The sequence below is a fragment of the Merops nubicus genome, unplaced genomic scaffold, assembly GCF_000691845.1.
Source record: "Merops nubicus isolate BGI_N331 unplaced genomic scaffold, ASM69184v1 scaffold7388, whole genome shotgun sequence".
NCBI lineage: Eukaryota > Metazoa > Chordata > Aves > Coraciiformes > Meropidae > Merops > Merops nubicus.
The window spans coordinates 54,273-70,711 of record NW_008625059.1 but is presented as its reverse complement, the minus strand read 5'-3'; the positions used below and the strand labels follow the sequence as shown (position 1 = coordinate 70,711).

At 50.1% G+C, this 16,439-nt stretch overlaps 2 protein-coding genes across 2 annotated transcripts; one reads left to right on the top strand and one right to left on the bottom strand.

Moving 5' to 3' along the window:
• Window positions 1-900: 900 nt before the first annotated feature.
• On the top strand, window positions 901-2,049 carry OPRL1 (opiate receptor-like 1). The gene is made up of 2 exons (XM_008945545.1): window positions 901-1,273; window positions 1,526-2,049. The coding sequence occupies exons 1-2, from the start codon at window positions 928-930 to the stop codon at window positions 2,047-2,049; spliced, it is 870 nt and encodes a 289-aa protein (XP_008943793.1). The 5' UTR covers window positions 901-927.
• Window positions 2,050-15,007: 12,958 nt separating this feature from the next.
• Window positions 15,008-16,006, bottom strand: NPBWR2 (neuropeptides B/W receptor 2). The gene has a single exon (XM_008945546.1). The coding sequence runs from the start codon at window positions 16,004-16,006 to the stop codon at window positions 15,008-15,010; it is 999 nt and encodes a 332-aa protein (XP_008943794.1).
• Between the last annotated feature and the right edge of the window lie 433 nt (window positions 16,007-16,439).

Sequence of the window (16,439 nt, the reverse complement as noted above, 5' to 3'; positions counted from 1 at the left end):
GAGCTGTGGTTTTAAAATGATTTCTATTTGACCTCTTATTTTGCCTGTGAGAGGAATGTCCTGGAGCTGAAATGTTAGGTTCAGTCAGAGTCACTGCTGAGCTTCCATTCCTGCAGGTAGCCTCGTGTAGGTCACATCTTTCTTTGCATCATTTCCCAAGCAAAAAGGAGATGATTGCCATCAGAGCAAGGTGAGTCTTCGTTTGGGGCAGTCAGTTCGTGCAATGGAAGTAATATAGATGTGACAAAACCCCTTTGAAATAGAGTTGATTCATTACTTTATCCCCAAACTGTCCCTTTCTTTAAAAGGAGCCATTGTGATAGGTTGACTTCTAGTACGAACCTCATTCCTCACCAGTTTTTAAGCTGCCACTGGCCATGGTCATCTTGCCCATTCTGGTTTGATAGCTCACATTAGCCACAGCCTTTGGCTATTGGCCCATAATGAAATAGCTCATCAGCTTACCCCTGGACCGTGTGATGCCTTTCAGATGGGCTTGCCAGGTAAACCTCTCACCAATATTTATAACAATGAAGCCATACATGATGGGATCCTACATCAGCCTTACTGAAGTAATTCTTCAGTAATCACAGTCTGAGTTGACAGCTTTCATGGTCCTCACTTGCAGGCTAAGGGAATAAGTTTCTCCTGCCCATGAAGTGGATTGTGGGGGCACCATTCCTACCGTTGCAGGAGCTGGGTTGAGCTGTGTGTTGATAAGCCCATGGGAGGTAGATAGGAAAGGGTGGTGGTCAATCTCTTGTAGCATGACATACAGCACCTCCTTCCTAGAGTGGTGGAATGGCCTCTTCAGTACACTTCAGCATCTTAGATGATCTTAGAATCATTCTATGATTCTATGATCTTACCTTCCTAGTCAGGTGGAGCTCTAACCATTGCTCATTCCTTTGTTTCAGATTCACCAAGATGAAGACAGCAACCAACATTTACATCTTTAACCTGGCTCTGGCTGATACCTTGTGTCTGATGACCTTACCCTTCCAGGGTACAGACACGTTCCTGGGCTTCTGGCCCTTTGGCAACGTTCTGTGCAAGATTGCCATCTCTATAGACTACTACAACATGTTCACGAGCACCTTCACCCTGACGATGATGAGCGTGGACCGTTACATCGCCATCTGCCACCCTATCAAAGCCCTGGACATCCGCACGCCCCACAAGGCCAAAGTGGTCAACGTCTGCATCTGGGCCCTGGCTTCTGTCTTTGGCATCCCGGCGATGGTGATGGGATCTGCAGAGAATGAAAACAACGGTCAGTAAATCGTGCACCCAGTGGGTGGGGGTAGTCAGGAGAACCCATGGGCTTGGGGAGCCTTTGGAGAAGGTTACTGGGTTCATCGGTGTGGTGAGCTCTCTGCTGTAAAGCTGTCTTAATTCTTTCCTTCCTGCCTTTGCTTCTGCTTTTCCAGTTTGAACACGCCTAAACTAACCTGAACGTGCAGATGCTTTTCTTCTTGGCATGCACTTGCTGATCTTCCTTTGCTTTTTATCTGTTCGCTTGCAGAAATTGATTGTCTCATTAAACTCCCTTCGCCCGTGGATTACTGGGATCCGGTGTTTGGCATCTGTGTCTTTCTCTTCTCCTTCATGATCCCCGTGTTGATCATCACCATCTGCTACAGTCTCATGATCAGACGACTCAAGAATGTCCGTGTCCTCTCAGGCTCCAAGGAGAAGGACCGAAACCTGAGGCGCATCACCCGGATGGTCTTGGTGGTGGTGGCGGTCTTCATCATTTGCTGGACTCCCATCCAGATTTTTGTGCTGGTCCAGTGCTTGGGTGCCAAGGCAGAAAGCGAGCTCGAGCTGGCCATCTCCTGCTTCTGCACGGCGCTGGGCTACGCCAACAGCAGCCTCAACCCTGTGCTCTACGCCTTCTTAGACGAGAACTTCAAGGCGTGCTTCAAGAAGTTCTGCTTCCCCACCGCCTTCAGGACCGAGCTCCAGATGTCCAACAGGATGTGCAGCATCGCCAAGGACGTGGCCTATGCCTGCAAGAACTCAGAGGGGACTAACAATCCGGCCTGACTAGGCATGGAAATCCCCATGGTGGCTGTCACCCAGCAGAGTCCGACCACCCCCACGTCAGAGCTGACTCAGATAACGGCTCTTTAGCAGGACCTCAAAACTGAGAGGTGAGAAACCAAGGAAACCATTTTGGGGGTTGGGAATACTGGATACTGCAGGAGCGTGCAGAAGAAGTGAGCCCATTCGATGCATTTTTCATTCCAGTGCATCCTGCACTAAGGAATGTGTTTGAAACCAGCCCTTGGACTCCTGAAACCCTGGTGGCTTGTGACACCACTGAGAATTCAGGGATGAAGGGTTGAAACCAAGCATTGCTCCTGCAAATTAGGCTTTTTGCTGCTGGGAGACAGACCAAATGCAAACTGTTGCACTTCTTTTTCTTCCTCCCTGAGCTGGTGAGGTCACTACCAGCTCACGTGGCTCACCAGGAGCTCGGGTGTGGGTTTTATTCCCATGGCATCGCTCTGAAATGAGACTTTTGCTCGAGCCAAAGCGGGCAGTCAGCTGAAAACCCAAGATCATCTCCAGGATGAGTCATCGTGAAAGGGAGGATGCGGGGAGAGAAAGGAGGGAGCTGGTGGAAAGGGGAATTCAAACTGGGAGCCTGGGGAGGACAAACCAGCTCCTGCAGATGGGGTCTGCAGAAAAACCCTGCGCCTTGAGAGGAGAGCAGGGCCGTGAGGAGGGACTGGCAAAGCTGGTGAATGTAGCTCAGAAAAGGAGGAGGAACAGAGGGATGGAATGAACACAAATCCTTCTCTACATGCTGCTATTCCTTTTGGGTTTTAACTGTATTTCTGTTGTAATAATGGACAGAATGTGTCTGTGCGTCCACAACTCCCCAGTGCCAGAGGCACAGCCAGGTCCTGGGGTTTCGTTTTGCCAAGCATGCCTTGGGGATTTCCTCAGTGAGAGGAGGGAGGAATGACATGGCCTCGAAATATTGGGAAAAGCCATTTTGGCAAACCCAGAATGACAGCTCCTCCAGAAGACGTGGACCTTTCTGCTGGGAGGGGCAGCCTGAAACAGTCCCACCTGCTCCACAGTGGGACAAAAACCATATAAAAGGTGGGGATTTCGTGGTTGGTTGGTTGGTTGTTTTTCCAAATGAAATGGGATTCACGATCCACTTGGGAAATGCTGCTGAGGTACCACCCCACCTGCCAACCACAGGTTGATTTTCCTCTCCCAGTAGTCCAGAGCTTTGTGGAAAAATGAGATGTTCTGTCATTTTGTTGGCTAAGGAAAATGTTCTTGAAGAGTTGGACCACGGAGTGCCCTCTGTGCTGGTGGGGACAGCAGACTGGTGTTCCCCTCCTAGCACAACAGCCTGGGGAAATCTGGTGCTGATGGGGAAGCAGAGCAATGATCTCCATTTGGAGATGGGAGGTCAGCTCCAACTCAAGAACTGGCAGCATCATTTGGACTGTACAGATTTCATGTGAATATATTTCTTGTGCACTGGTCGATGAGATTCTGTATTTTTAACGTATTGATTTGCCAATATTTTAAAGCTGTCATGTTCTTTATATAGGCTGTATAAAAGAATCCAATGTTATATTTCTATGTAGAGTGTTTCCCCTATGGTTGGGCTGAAAATATCAATGCAGCTCCAGTGTCCCGTGTATAGGACCCAGATCCCTTGTAAACTACTCACGCTGGGAAGGTTTCCATGCTGATTAGCATTTGATTGGGAATCTGGAGGGATACCAGAGCAAACTTTGCAATTAGCACTTCCCCTGAACAATGAAGGGGGGGGGGAGGAGGAAATCTGGGCACTTGAAGCACTTTGTGGTGGGTGTTTGTCCCCAGGCACTCACCAGGAAATCTCTCACAACCCCCAAGCATGCAAAGAAGAACTCCCCAAGAGCTGTGCTGCTGGTGAGCTGCATCCATGCCCTTGAAGAAATGAGTTTGGTGGGCTCTGGTCTTCGTGGCTACCTTGGTGAGCAACCTGGAGTCTTAGCCCAACAGCTGCCAGGTAGAGTTGGGCATGAAGCTGGGAACCAGGCTTTTCATGGCATTAGGGAGCAGGAAAGCATTCCTTAGGTTGGCTAAGGAACAGCCACCCTCCCTTTGTAGTTCTTGGTTGGGTTTTTTAAGTAGATTTACGTCCAAAAACATCCCAACCAGTGTTTGGCATTTTTTTTTATAAGGATTTTGTTATAATGACTATGCTGCAACGATCTCACATAATCAAGCATTCAATAAATGTGTGTTTACTCAGCTTTTGGGTAATTCCGTGGCCCTTGCAGTGAATGTGTTTTCTGTTCAACGCTCAGTGGAGTTTGTTCTAAGAAGAACAACAAAAAAAAAACCCTTGAAAGCAAAAAGCTTTATTGTACTGTGCCTATGGAGTTCAAGGCTCGTGGGGGGCTGGCTGGAGTTCCCTCTGAGGTGGTGGTGGTGTGACTTTATGAGTGTAAATGACTATTTCCTAGGTGGCTGCTTGTATGCTTCAATAAAGGCAAATAAAACCCCCTCTCCTCGGAGTGATGTGGAGTCTGAAGGGCTTAGCTGCATGGCTCAAGTGTTGTTTCCACCCCAGCACTGCCAAGATCCATCCACGTGGGGTTATTTTTGCAGCTAAACCCACTGCTGGGCGCATACAATAACACAGGAGCATCCAATCTCTTTTTATTAAGGTCAGTGGGAGCTTTGTCTACAGGCAACCTGGAAAGAGAAGATGTGAAGATGCTCTAAAATAGGTGGCTTGGAGATGAGGAGGAGCTGCCTGCCCCCTGCCAGCCTCCCTGGCTGCTCTGGGTCATGCCACAGGCACCGTGCTGGAGGTGAAGTCTGAGGCAGGACTGAAGCTCTCCCCACACCTCCCAGGAGTTATGGGGTTGGGCACGATGGTGGAGAGCAATGAATGGCAGAGCTGCTCTGGAAATAAAGCCAGGGCACTATTCTGTAGCCAGGAAAGATGGATTAGGCAGGGAGATGTGCAGTAAGGAAGGTGCCTTCTCTCTGCACAGAGATCAATATTCCTGCCCAGGTAGGTAAATACCAGCAGAGGGGGTTTTATCAGCAGTGGTGATTTGTTTGCCTTTTTTTTTTTAAGAAAAAAAAAAGAAAATTGGTGGCCAAAGAATTGAAATCTTTATTTCTTTTCTAGTTCAGTTAATTACAAGTACCCAGGGGTGAGTTCTTAGAGCAAAGCCATAAACCACAGTGTTTTATTCACTATTATGGGATTTATTAAAGTGCTCAGCGTCCTCCCTGCTGCTGCTGGCTGGAGACAACTGCTGGGAAGGCTGAGGAGTGGGTGAGCTGGGGGGGCTGGGCTCTACCCCAAGCTGCTCCGTGGCACTGGCACATCAGGGCAGATCTCTGGCTTTGGAAGGATGCTTTGCCCTGCCCAGGCTGCTCAGCCAACAACTTTTCCCCTCCCTCCAACATGACTCACAAATTTTGAAAGCAGAAATAAGGTACTGAATTTACACGTTCCCTAAAGTCTGGATGGTTTTAAAGCCATGGGAAGAACTCCCCTGGGGAGGTGCTGAGTTGTCCTTTACCCAGCTACAGGTCAGCCTGAGGCTGGTGGGTTGGTTTGGGGATTTGAATGAAATCACCCTCCTCATGCCCACTGCCCCTGGGAGCCTTTCACCCCCTCCAAACTCCTCCACCCCCCTGAGCCTGGCCCCCAGCACTGAGATTATTTTAGCAGGTGGAAGAAACCCCAACTGCAGAAGGACAGAAGCTGCATTTGCCCCACATGGTGCCCATCACTCTGCAAGCACAAGACACCACCTGATGCCAAGTCATTGCCACGTCTATTTTTCCAAGGTGCTTCCACAAGGAGCTAGGCTATAAATAATTATTTTTCTTTCAATCCCTCCCCCTCAAAGGTTTATTAACTCCTCAGAGAGCCGTGACTGGGCCCTGATCTCTTCCTGGGCACGCTGCTGAGCAGGATGCCTCTCCCCCTGCAATGCTTTGTGGGGCAGGTGGGTGCTCTCTGCAGCTACAGCCTCCTCGTGTGAATGAGAGGGACCTCCAGGAGCAACTGGTGCTGGTCCAGCCTTTGCTGCCTGCTCAGAAAAGGGACTCTGACTGGCAGCAGAGCCAACGCCGCCAGAAACCCCCCCCAGTTTGCTTCCCCAGCTCATTTCCCTGTGCTTTCCCTCAGCTATTTTTGTGGGTATTTATGCATGAGCCATTTCTCCTTCCTTCAGCAGGGAGAACCTCCTCGGGATGGATCCTGAGCTGGAGCCCTGCTTGTGCATTCATGGCCTCACGCCGTGTTTCCATGTGAACCTCTCTGGTGACAGAGCTTCGTTGCTGTGACTTTGCAGAAGAAGCTGGTGAGTCACGGCTCTGATCTTCACCTCCCAAGTCCTGCCCGGGGCTGTCTGATGGATCAGCTCCTGCTCCCCTGGCTTATTTTGTGCTGAGGAGACCCACGAAGCTCAGCTGGGAGGGATAAAGGGTTGTAGGAGGGAAAACTGTCTCAGCTTGGAGGTGAAAAAGGCTTTTGAGGTGGAGAGGATGGAAGAAGGGAGAGGAAATGGAAGGTGGGCCTGAGCTTTCAGCATCAGCCCATAACCCAAGAGTCATGGTGGGACATGAGGAACATGCTCAGGAGGAACAGAGATGGTCTGTAAGAAAGCAGAGCACACACTCTGTGATGCCAGCCTGTGTTTGGCACAGGGCTTTTTTTGGGGGATGGAGATGTGATGTTACAGGACCTGTGGTCCCTCCTTGCCACGGCTGAAGGACACATCTATTTTGAGTGGCCCACAGTGGCCACCTGTACCTGCCCTCTTGCCCATTTAGATTGGGGCTACCATTGCTCAAAACACTTGATAAAAACTGTGCTGAAGGTGTAACTCTTTTTGAAAGGACTTGGGGGGTTTTGCCAAGCAAAGTCACTGCTGTTGGGGTGGGTGCACTTCAGGTCAAAGAGCCCCACGGCTCCCAGACTCCCTTTGTTCCTCCCTTTAGTGCTCTGAAGCCTGGATAAATTGCACGACAGGATGAAATAATCAATAGATAGAGCAACAGGGTGATGTATCTTGGCAACGACGATGCTAATCAACCATGTAAACTGAGCATGCTCTCTCTCTCTCTCTCTCTCTCTCTCCTTTAATGCAGTGCAATCCCAGCTGCCTGCAGTGAAGGAGTGATGCTGGCTCTCTGCAGTGCTGGAGGACACAAACAACCCTTTCCTCACCTCCTGCCTCTCCCACTACACACAAGGTTTCTGCTTCAGCAGCCCAAAACCTTGCTAAACACTCCCTGGGGTAGAAAGTGCACAATAATACCCAACACTGGCTGAAATCACCTTCACCCCCCTGCAGAACATCCCTCATGTGGTAGCAAGGTTGGGATTGGTCCCTTCTCCCAAGGAACAAGGGACAGGACAAGAGGAAACGGTCTCAAGTTGCCCCAGGGGAGGTTGAGGTTGTCCCTGAGGAACAATTTCTTGCCCTGGAGGGTTGCCCAGGGCTGTGCCAGGCTGCCCAGGGCAGTGGTGGAGTCCCCACCCCTGGAGGGGTTTCCAAGCCGTGGAGATGTGGGGTGAGGGACACGGGGCAGTGGGGACCTGGCAGTGCTGGGGGAAGGGTTGGACTCCATGGTCTTGAAAGCCCCTTCCAACCAAAATGATTCTATGATTCTAGGTTCAGATTCTTGGAAATTTGGTCTTCCCCATGGTTAAACTGCTGGAAGGGCCTCAGGGAGCCAACCCCACTGCTCCGTGCTGGCAAGTGGCATCACTTGGGATCTTCCTGATTAATGATCACTTGGGATCATTGTGACTCCACATAGCATGGTGTTACACAGGTTCTTACCTCTTGCTCCTGCTTTGCTCTCAAATCCTTGTGCCTTTTGCAGTATGGAGGTGCTGGGTGGGAAATCCTACCTGCAGAACCCACTGGGAGGTCTCATAACCTAGACAACCAGCCCACTCGTGCAGCAAAAGGTGTTTTTCATCCAATATGTGCTATTGGTGAGAGGGGATGTAGCTCTTGTGTGGATGGAGCCCTGCCTGCCGTGGTCAGGGAGAGCCCCCACCACTTCCCTCCCCTCCAGGCCTGCAGCCAGGTGGGGATGGGCTGGAGCCAAGAGCTGAGCAGCACCAGCCTTGCCAAACAGCAGCTTTTCAGCATGGAGAAGGATGAATCTGCAAGAAACCAAGCAGGAAACTTGAAAAACTGATTTTTTTTTCCCAAGGAAAACCCTTGACAGAATTAACATCTTCCCACAGTCTGGTTTTGGGTTGCATCAGATCACCTTTCTCTTGGCCACAGAGAGGAGACCAGGGAAAACTTCAGCTTGGCTCTGTGCATTCTATAAACTGATTTCTTGGTGTGTTTTCACTCTGCCATGTGCAGTGAGAGCTCCAAAAAGCTCCTGCCTTGCTGATTCATTCCCTGACTGGGAAGAAAAAAACCCCACAAGCTACGTAGTCAATATGAAACCCAGATTAATGGCTTTCCAGCTTGATTTCCCCTGTGTGAAACCAAGCCCGTGTTGTGATTTGGCTCTTTAATGTTTGCTCAGCGTTAGGCATTAAAAGCAACTTCTCCTTGGGCACAGGTCACCCGCCCACATACTTTGGACTTTCCTTCCTCTCAGCCTTGTGTTGCTCGTGCTTTGCTTGACCACAGAGAAAATTCCTGCAGATCATCACTAGACTCCAGGGATTAAGTGTAAAAGAGCCAAATCTGAGCCCAGCCTCTGGTGCTGGCATTTCTCCTGCATCCCTGCAGCTGCTGGGAGGTGGGTATGGGAAGCCAACCAAGGCTCCTCTCCTTGCAGTTTGCTTTGGCATCTGAGGCTGAGCTTGAACGTGCTGAAAAAAGGGGAAAAGTGCCTCTTGTCTTCTCCTGAACATGGCTGGGGGAGGCCACGGAGCCCTTCTGCCCCAGGGCTGCCCGCCAGGGTGGTGTGTGAGGAGCTGCTTGGCTCTGTCCACCATGAAATGATGGGTCTCAGCCTCAGCTTTTGGGCAGCTTGGAAGGAAGGAGCTGAGCCGAGTGACCCCTGGCTGGAAGGAGCCAGCTGTCTGCATTGCACAACCACCAGAAATGAGATTACAGCCCCAGCATTTCCATCACTAGCAGGCAGCAGCAGGCTGGGTCTCAAGGGAGGTTTTGCCTTGTGTTGAAATCTGACTTTATTAATTACCGGCCTCTGATCTCATTTGAGGGTTAAGTTTATGAAACTGAATCCTATTTCTCTGCTCTCCTTATTCAGCTGCCTTATGGAGTTGTGTGCAGTGGATGGTTTGGACTTTAGAAACTCCCAAGGTGGCTTTTTCTCCAGGCATGAGCCGTGCAGGGGGAGCTGTGGATTAAGGGGAGATGATGGAGACATAGAGAAATCCTGGTGAAAGACAGAAAAAGCAACTCCATCTCAGGAAAACTGAAGGTGGGGACAGTTGCTCACTGTCAAAGGTCTTGCTTCCAAACTCTAGTTTATTTTCCCTCCCTCAGAAACTGCCCCTTTCCAGGTGGGCTGCTGGTGGCACCTCCCAGAGCCTCCCCCCCTGCCCAGCGAGGGGACGTGGTGGTGGGATGCTTCAGCAGAGCCACCATCAGCCTTTGGTGCAGCCTGAGCTTCTCAGCTCCTCCCAGGGAAGACTTTCCAGCCTCTCTCTGCTTACCCAGCGAGCACCAGACTTGGCTGCAGGTACTTCTGGGAGTGCCTGGTTTTTATCTAAACATCAAATATTACCTTTTTTTTTAAAAAAAAAAAAGAGGAAAAGAGCCACTGAACAGCCCTTAAAGCTGTAGGCTCCTGTCTAGTTCTACTCCAAGAGCCTTCTTAGATAATTGTGCTCTTTTTTTTGAGGGAAAATAGAGCAATTGAGGTTCCTAATTAAAAGCTGTTCAGACAGCTTTGATCTTTCCCTCTGCATCTTCCCTTACCAAACACAAACGCCAAACTCTTGGCAATATTTACTGCCTCTTGGTACTTGCCTTTAAATGAACTCCTCTTCCTCCCTTCCAGCAAAAGGGAGGTGGGGGAATTGAAATGCAGCCCTGTGGCTTTCCAAGAAGGGGTTTTTTTTTTTTTGGAAAGGTTCTTTGTTTTGGAAGGTGCCCGGTGTCCTGTTACTCCATGATGATATCAAGTGTGGAGCTCCTCTGGAGGCCTCAGAGCTGCCCTACATCAAGGGTTTATCACCCCAAAAGTGGCTCAGTGGTGCAGTGTGGAGGGGGTAAGACCCAACACAATGTGTCCTGGGGGTTTCTGCCAGTGCTGTGTCCCCATCGCCCAGGGAGGGTCCTCAGATGACCTCCTGACTCACTGTGAAGGGGACCCCAGCCTGGAGAGTCCCCTTCTCCTCAGCAGCAGGTAGGAATATCAACCCTTGAGGTGCTGAGACCCTCTGAAGGCACCAGACTGGGCTCATTTCTCCCAGACCTAGCAGTGAAGCTGGAGGGCCACTTGGGGAGACAATCAGTGGCACATTAGCACCCATCATCCCTAATCGAGATGCCACCCAGGAGCTCCCAGCACCCTGCAGGCAACCTGGTAAGTGCTCCAGACAACTCAGGCTGGGCAGAAAAGGGACAAATCCTCTCCTTTGGATTGCTTTTAACACCATCCTCTAGAGACCCTTCTGCTTCACCTCTGTGTTCCAAGGTTTTGCTCATCCATTTTTAAACTCTTCTTTTTTTCTTTTTCCCATGAAAAGATGCTTCTGAGAGCTGAGCCTTCATCTCTCCAGGGGGTGTTGGTTCTTTTCTCACCTGAAGTCGTGACCAGCAGCAGGAGGTGATGTGAGCCTGTAAGTACCAGGGGATTGTGGCTTGGCAGGGAGCAGAGCATGGCTCAGAGGAGGACAATTGATTGAACAGCCATTAGTGCTTGCTATGAAGGCTTAAAAAGCAACAGTCACTTCCAATCCCTGCCTCTTATCTCAGACACCTGCCTTGAAAGCCTGGGGTGGGATTAGGAGCCCTGTGTGAACCCCAATTCCTGCTTTTGGGGTGGAAAAATGCTGTAACCAGGGAGCTGCAAGGTTACCTGCAACCTTTGCACTCATTAGGACATCCTGGGCTTTCCTAGGAAGAAATTTCCCCAGGTTTGGGGCTAAACTGGCTTCCTGGCTCGACGCAGGGCTGGCTGGGAAGGGGGTAGGATGGGAGGGAGGATGTGAGTCCCTGACTCAGCCTCCTGTGGCCCTGCAAAACTGGAAGGGATGTTTGGTTTAGAAAGGGATTTATTAGGTGAAGTTTTAAGGGGATTTCTTTCCCTGCTTCCAGTCTTCAAGATATTGTGTTCAGTTTTGTGCCCCTCACTAGGTCCAAAGGACACTGAGATGCTGGAGTGTGTCCAAAGTAGGGCAATGAAGCTGGGGAAGGGTCTAGAGCCCAAGTGTGGGGAGGAGCAGCTGAGGGAGCTGGGGGTGCTGAGCCTGGAGCAAAGGAGGCTCAGGGGAGACCTTCTGGCTCTGCACAGCTCCTGACAGGAGCCTGGAGCCAGGGGGGGGTCGGGCTCTGCTCCCAAGGGACAAGATGGCAACAGCCTCAGGTTGCCCCAGGGGAGGTTTCAGTTGTCCCTGAGGAACAATTTCTTGCCCTGGAGGGTTGCCCAGGGCTGTGCCAGGCTGCCCAGGGCAGTGGTGGAGTCCCCACCCCTGGAGGGGTTTCCAAGCCGTGGAGATGTGGGGGGAGGGACACGGGGCAGTGGGGACCTGGCAGTGCTGGGGGAAGGGTTGGACTCTGTGATCTCAAGGGTCTTTTCCAACCAAAACAATTCCATGATTCTATTCTATGCAGCTAATGTGGGCTGGGGAGATCTGCAGCACAGCAGCCCCAGCTTGGCTGGAGCCTTGCACTCCCCAAGGAGCCAACGCTCCCATCTTAAGGGTTTCATGCAGACCAAAGCACAGACACGGGCAGGATGCTGCTCTGGGAGGAGATGCTGAGGGCTGGGGCTGCTCATCCTCGAGGAGAAGGGGTTTGGGGGCATCTGAGCTGTGTCTGTAAACCCCTGATGGAGAAGAAGGAGCCAGACTCATCTCAGCAGTGTCCAGGGGCAGGACAGGAGGAACAAACTGAAATGTGAGAAGTTCCACTTAAACATGGGAAAGAAATGTTTCCTGTGAGAGTGGCCAAGTCCTGGAACATTTTGCCCAAAGGAATTGTGGCCATCTCCATCCTTGGGGACATTCAAACCTGAGTGGATGTGGTCCTGGGCAACCTGGTGTGGGTGACCCTGCTTGAGCAGGGGGCTTGGACTGTGTAACCTCCAGAGGTGTCTCCAGCCTCAGTTACTGGTTCTGTGACAATTGTGACATGCAAAAGGGGAAAAGCTCCAGCAAATCACTGTCAGCTCTGAAAGTGGGTGACTAACACTCAAAAGGTCCTTTCCACCTATTTGTTTTCTTTCCTCCAGGCCGAACACCAATGAGCAGTGGAGCTGCAGCTGGCTGGACAGTTTGTGCATGAGGTGACATCATTTGAGCCACTTTTCTGCTCTCAGAGAGATTTTTTTTTCACGCAAGGAGTCTATTGCCAGCAGATGGCAACGGTGCTAAGGCAGTGGGTGCCCTGGCCTGGCCTGGGCTGCTCCAAGGGGCCACACAACCCCTCTGCACCCCCTCATCTGCTGCTGGCCCCTGCCTCCTTCCCCATGAAGGTTGGTCAAGACCACCAGCACCTAGCTTGCCTTCCATATGGTCCCCTCTCCTCCATCTGTCGTCTTCCCTCTCTTCCCCAAATTCTTTGAACCATTTGATAACCTCTTGAGAGCCATCAACACCTTCTAGATGGAGCTGACCTCTTCTCCAGGTGCCTCTCTGCTCCTCCTCTTGTGACTCCTGCTCAGCATCACCCCACACCCCAACACACACAGGGTCAGGACCCAGTTTTGAAAAATCTTTGTGTTTGCTGACAGTTACAAGGTGCAGCTCATGAGAAATAAGAGATGAACCATGAAACTCTGGGAACCTTGTGGGTACTGAGCCTGAAGGTTTAAGAGTCTGGAATTCAGGACCCACTGCTGTGGTCTGGTGGTTGTTTTGGTGTTGGGGCTCTCAGGGCACTGATAAGGCTGAATTGCCCTGAGTGGTTTCACTTGGGGTCTCCACCCACATCTTTGTCCACCTGAGGTCTCCACCCACACCCTTGTCCACCTGAAATCTCCACCCACACCCTCACCCATTGCTCCAGGAGCCCATTTAGGCTGAGCTCTGCAGCTTCCAACCTTGCTCTGTTGGAAGGATGCCTCTTTCTAGCCCTGCCTCCCAGATGGACCTTGGACTCACGTTGCAGCCTTGTCTCCAGCCCTGTTTTCTGGACTAGACCTTGGATGACTGCTGTAGGCAGGTTGTCCCCTGCGTGGGCTCTGGTACGTGCAGTGCAGCTGGTCTCTAGTTCTGTCTGCAGCCTTGTTTCCTTTTGGTTTGCCTGCATTGCTCTTTTCTGCTGCAGTTTGGATGGTTAGGAGCCCAGTTTGGTGCCTGTGGATCTGTGGAAAGCTGGAGAAGAAAATATTATGAGCAGACCTTCTAGAGCTAAAGGGTCTGAGAATGATTTTTTTCAAGACCTCTCAATTCCTGCAGCCCTCCAAGACAGTTTATTGCTGTACTCAGCTGGCATCACCCTCCAGGACAAGGGCTGGTGTCAGTTTGGCCTTTGGAAAGGATGGAAGGAGTTAGTTTTTGGCATTGTTTGGCCAAAAAATGTTTCCTTCCATTTAATAAGGTGCTTTGGTGATTAATACACAGTCAAAGTCACAGAGCTGTGGCACTTGAGTGGTCCTGGCTGTGGTAGATCCCTGGTAAGGGCTGGGCATGGTGAGAAGCTCTGCTCAGCTCTGGAGGTGGATGGTGGAGGTGAGACTCCATGGCTGGAAAATCCCAAAGGTTTTTCAGCCTACCAGTGAGGGAGAGGTTCCCTTGCTGGGAGAAGGAGGATGGGGCTTCAACATGGTTTTGGGAGTTTTTGAAGCTTTCAATGTGGTGCTTCTGATCTCCAGATTTTTCCTCTCCAGTCTTGGTTCTGTTGAAGTATTTTTACCATTTGTCTGTTAAAGAAGGAACTTTATCTTCCATGCTTGTTAAGGTATTTTTGTGGCTTACAAAGCATCTTAATTTTGTTATAAATCCACAATATTTTATTTTGCAGTAGGTAAAAGGCAATATATATATATATATTTTTAACAAAGACATGAGACAAGGAGCATAAGTTTTCTCTGGTGAAAGAAGGACCAGTCTCTTTTTTTTCCCCACGAGGTTTATTTCATGAATCACTCTGAAATATCTATTTGACACTGAACAAGAACAATTAGTTAAAAAGAGTTTCTAACATCAATTCCCACGGCTGCTATGGAATTTGTAGGGTGTGTTGCTTAACTCTTGGTTTTAAGACTCTAAATCTTGCTTTTGGCTTAAAGGTGACTTGTGTTAACAGCTCAGGAAAGCGGGAATTTGGGGTTGGGGGTGGAAAATAGACATCCCTCAAAATCAAAACCAGAGCCATAACACATATGCCCATACATGGGAATGGTTCATTTTCTCTTCTAAATACTCATTTTGCATCCTCTGCCCATTTTTTTGGTATTTCATTGGAAGTGCTCCTTAGCTCTGCTCCACGAAACCACCCTCCAGACACCAGCCATGAGAACTGAGGGTTACATGAATCTGAAAGCTGGTCTCCAGCTTGCCTGTGCTGTACAGTAGATGGCAACAAAGGACCACGATGTAGCAGAAGTACAGCTCTGAGAAGGAAGTTTTCTGTCCTTAATCCTTCCAAGTGTGTAATTAAAACTAGGAAGAGAGAAATTGAACCGTGAGGAGTTGGGAGATGCAGAGAGGGGTGGAAAGGGCAAAAGTTGGAGGTAAGCAAGACAAACCATGTGAATAACAACAGGAAACAGACAAATACAATACAGGTAAACGCCAAAAGACCATTGTGTCTCCATCAGCCACCTCTTCGGTTGGTGAAGTTGCTCCCACAAAGCCATGGTTGGGATCTGTGAGCCCCAACCCCACTGTTCAAGAAGTTCTGCACTCCAGCATCTTCCGGAAGCTTTTCCTAAAACTGTCATCCAGGAAAGCATAGAGGAAAGGATTCAAGCAGGAATTGGCATAGCTTAGGCTGGTGATGAAGTAGGATATCCCAATGACCATGGAGGTCTGGGGCAAGTCCGTGGTCAAAGCCACAATGGTGGCCAAGTGGAAGGGGGTCCAACAGAAGAGACACACAGCCAGGACTATGAAGACCATAATAGTGACTTTCTTCTTGGCTTTGTCCAGGGCTTTAGCATTAGAGTTCAAGTGCATGTTCCTCAGCTTGTAGAGCATCATGGTGTAGAGGATGCAGATGGTGGACACCGGGATGGCGAAGCCGAGGATGAGGGTGTAGATCCTGCTGGCTTTGAACCAAAACCTCTCAGGCTTGGGGAAGTTGAGACCACAGCTCTTGATCTCCAGGTCGTCTACGTAGACGTTGGCAAAGATGATGAAAGGGAGAACTATGATGGTGACCAGGATCCAGATGCAGAAGCTGACAATCCTGGCCGCTCGGTATGTGCGGTGTGGCATCCTCTTGGACCTGACTGTGGCCAGTACCACCAGATACCTGTCTATGCTCATCACTGTGAGGAAATAAATGCTGGAGAAGATGTTGTAGTGGTCTATGGACAAGATGACCTTGCAGAGGACTTCTCCAAAGGGCCAGTAGTGGAGGAGATGTTCAGCAATATTAATGGGCAAGACAAGTGTGAACAAGTCGTCGGCGATAGCAAGGTTCAGGATGAACATGTTTGTCACTGTCTTCATCTTGGGAGCCTTGAGGATCACGTAGATGACAGCAGTGTTGCCTGTGAGCCCAACGGCACAGATCACAGAATAAATCACTGGAAGGATGACGTAGAAATCAGCTGCCTGCTCTTGGAAGGTTAAGTTGAACCTCATGCTGTTGTCCAGGTAGCAACTGTTGCCTGCACTGCTGCAGGTGCTGTTCAGATCATCCCAAAGAGAGCTGTTGCCCATGCCTGCTGTCACAGACTGACCTCAGATGTCACTGAAAACCTGGCCAGCCCAGAAAGGAGAAGCTTTATTTATGTATTTTCCATGAGAAGCAGCTGCTGTCTCATCTAGAACTTGGTTATTTCCAAAGAGTTGGAATATCAGCATGCACCATCTAACTTACCTCTCCTTCCCCCACCATTGGAGAAGCTAGATTTTCAAGTCATCAGAGGGGGGAAAAAAGGGTTGAAAGACACATCAGGCTCCATGAAGGAAGCGAAGGAGGATTATAACTCCCTGAGGCAGTCGAGGAATTCTTCGGAGAGCATTCTGCTGAGCTCTGCCTTTCCTCTGCTGGAGAAGTCGAGTGGCTCTGATCTGCAGCCAGGGTCCTTCTCAGGGCTGGCAGGAGCAGGGAGGACAGAGGTGGCTCTTTGCAGCCCTCAGAGGATGTCAG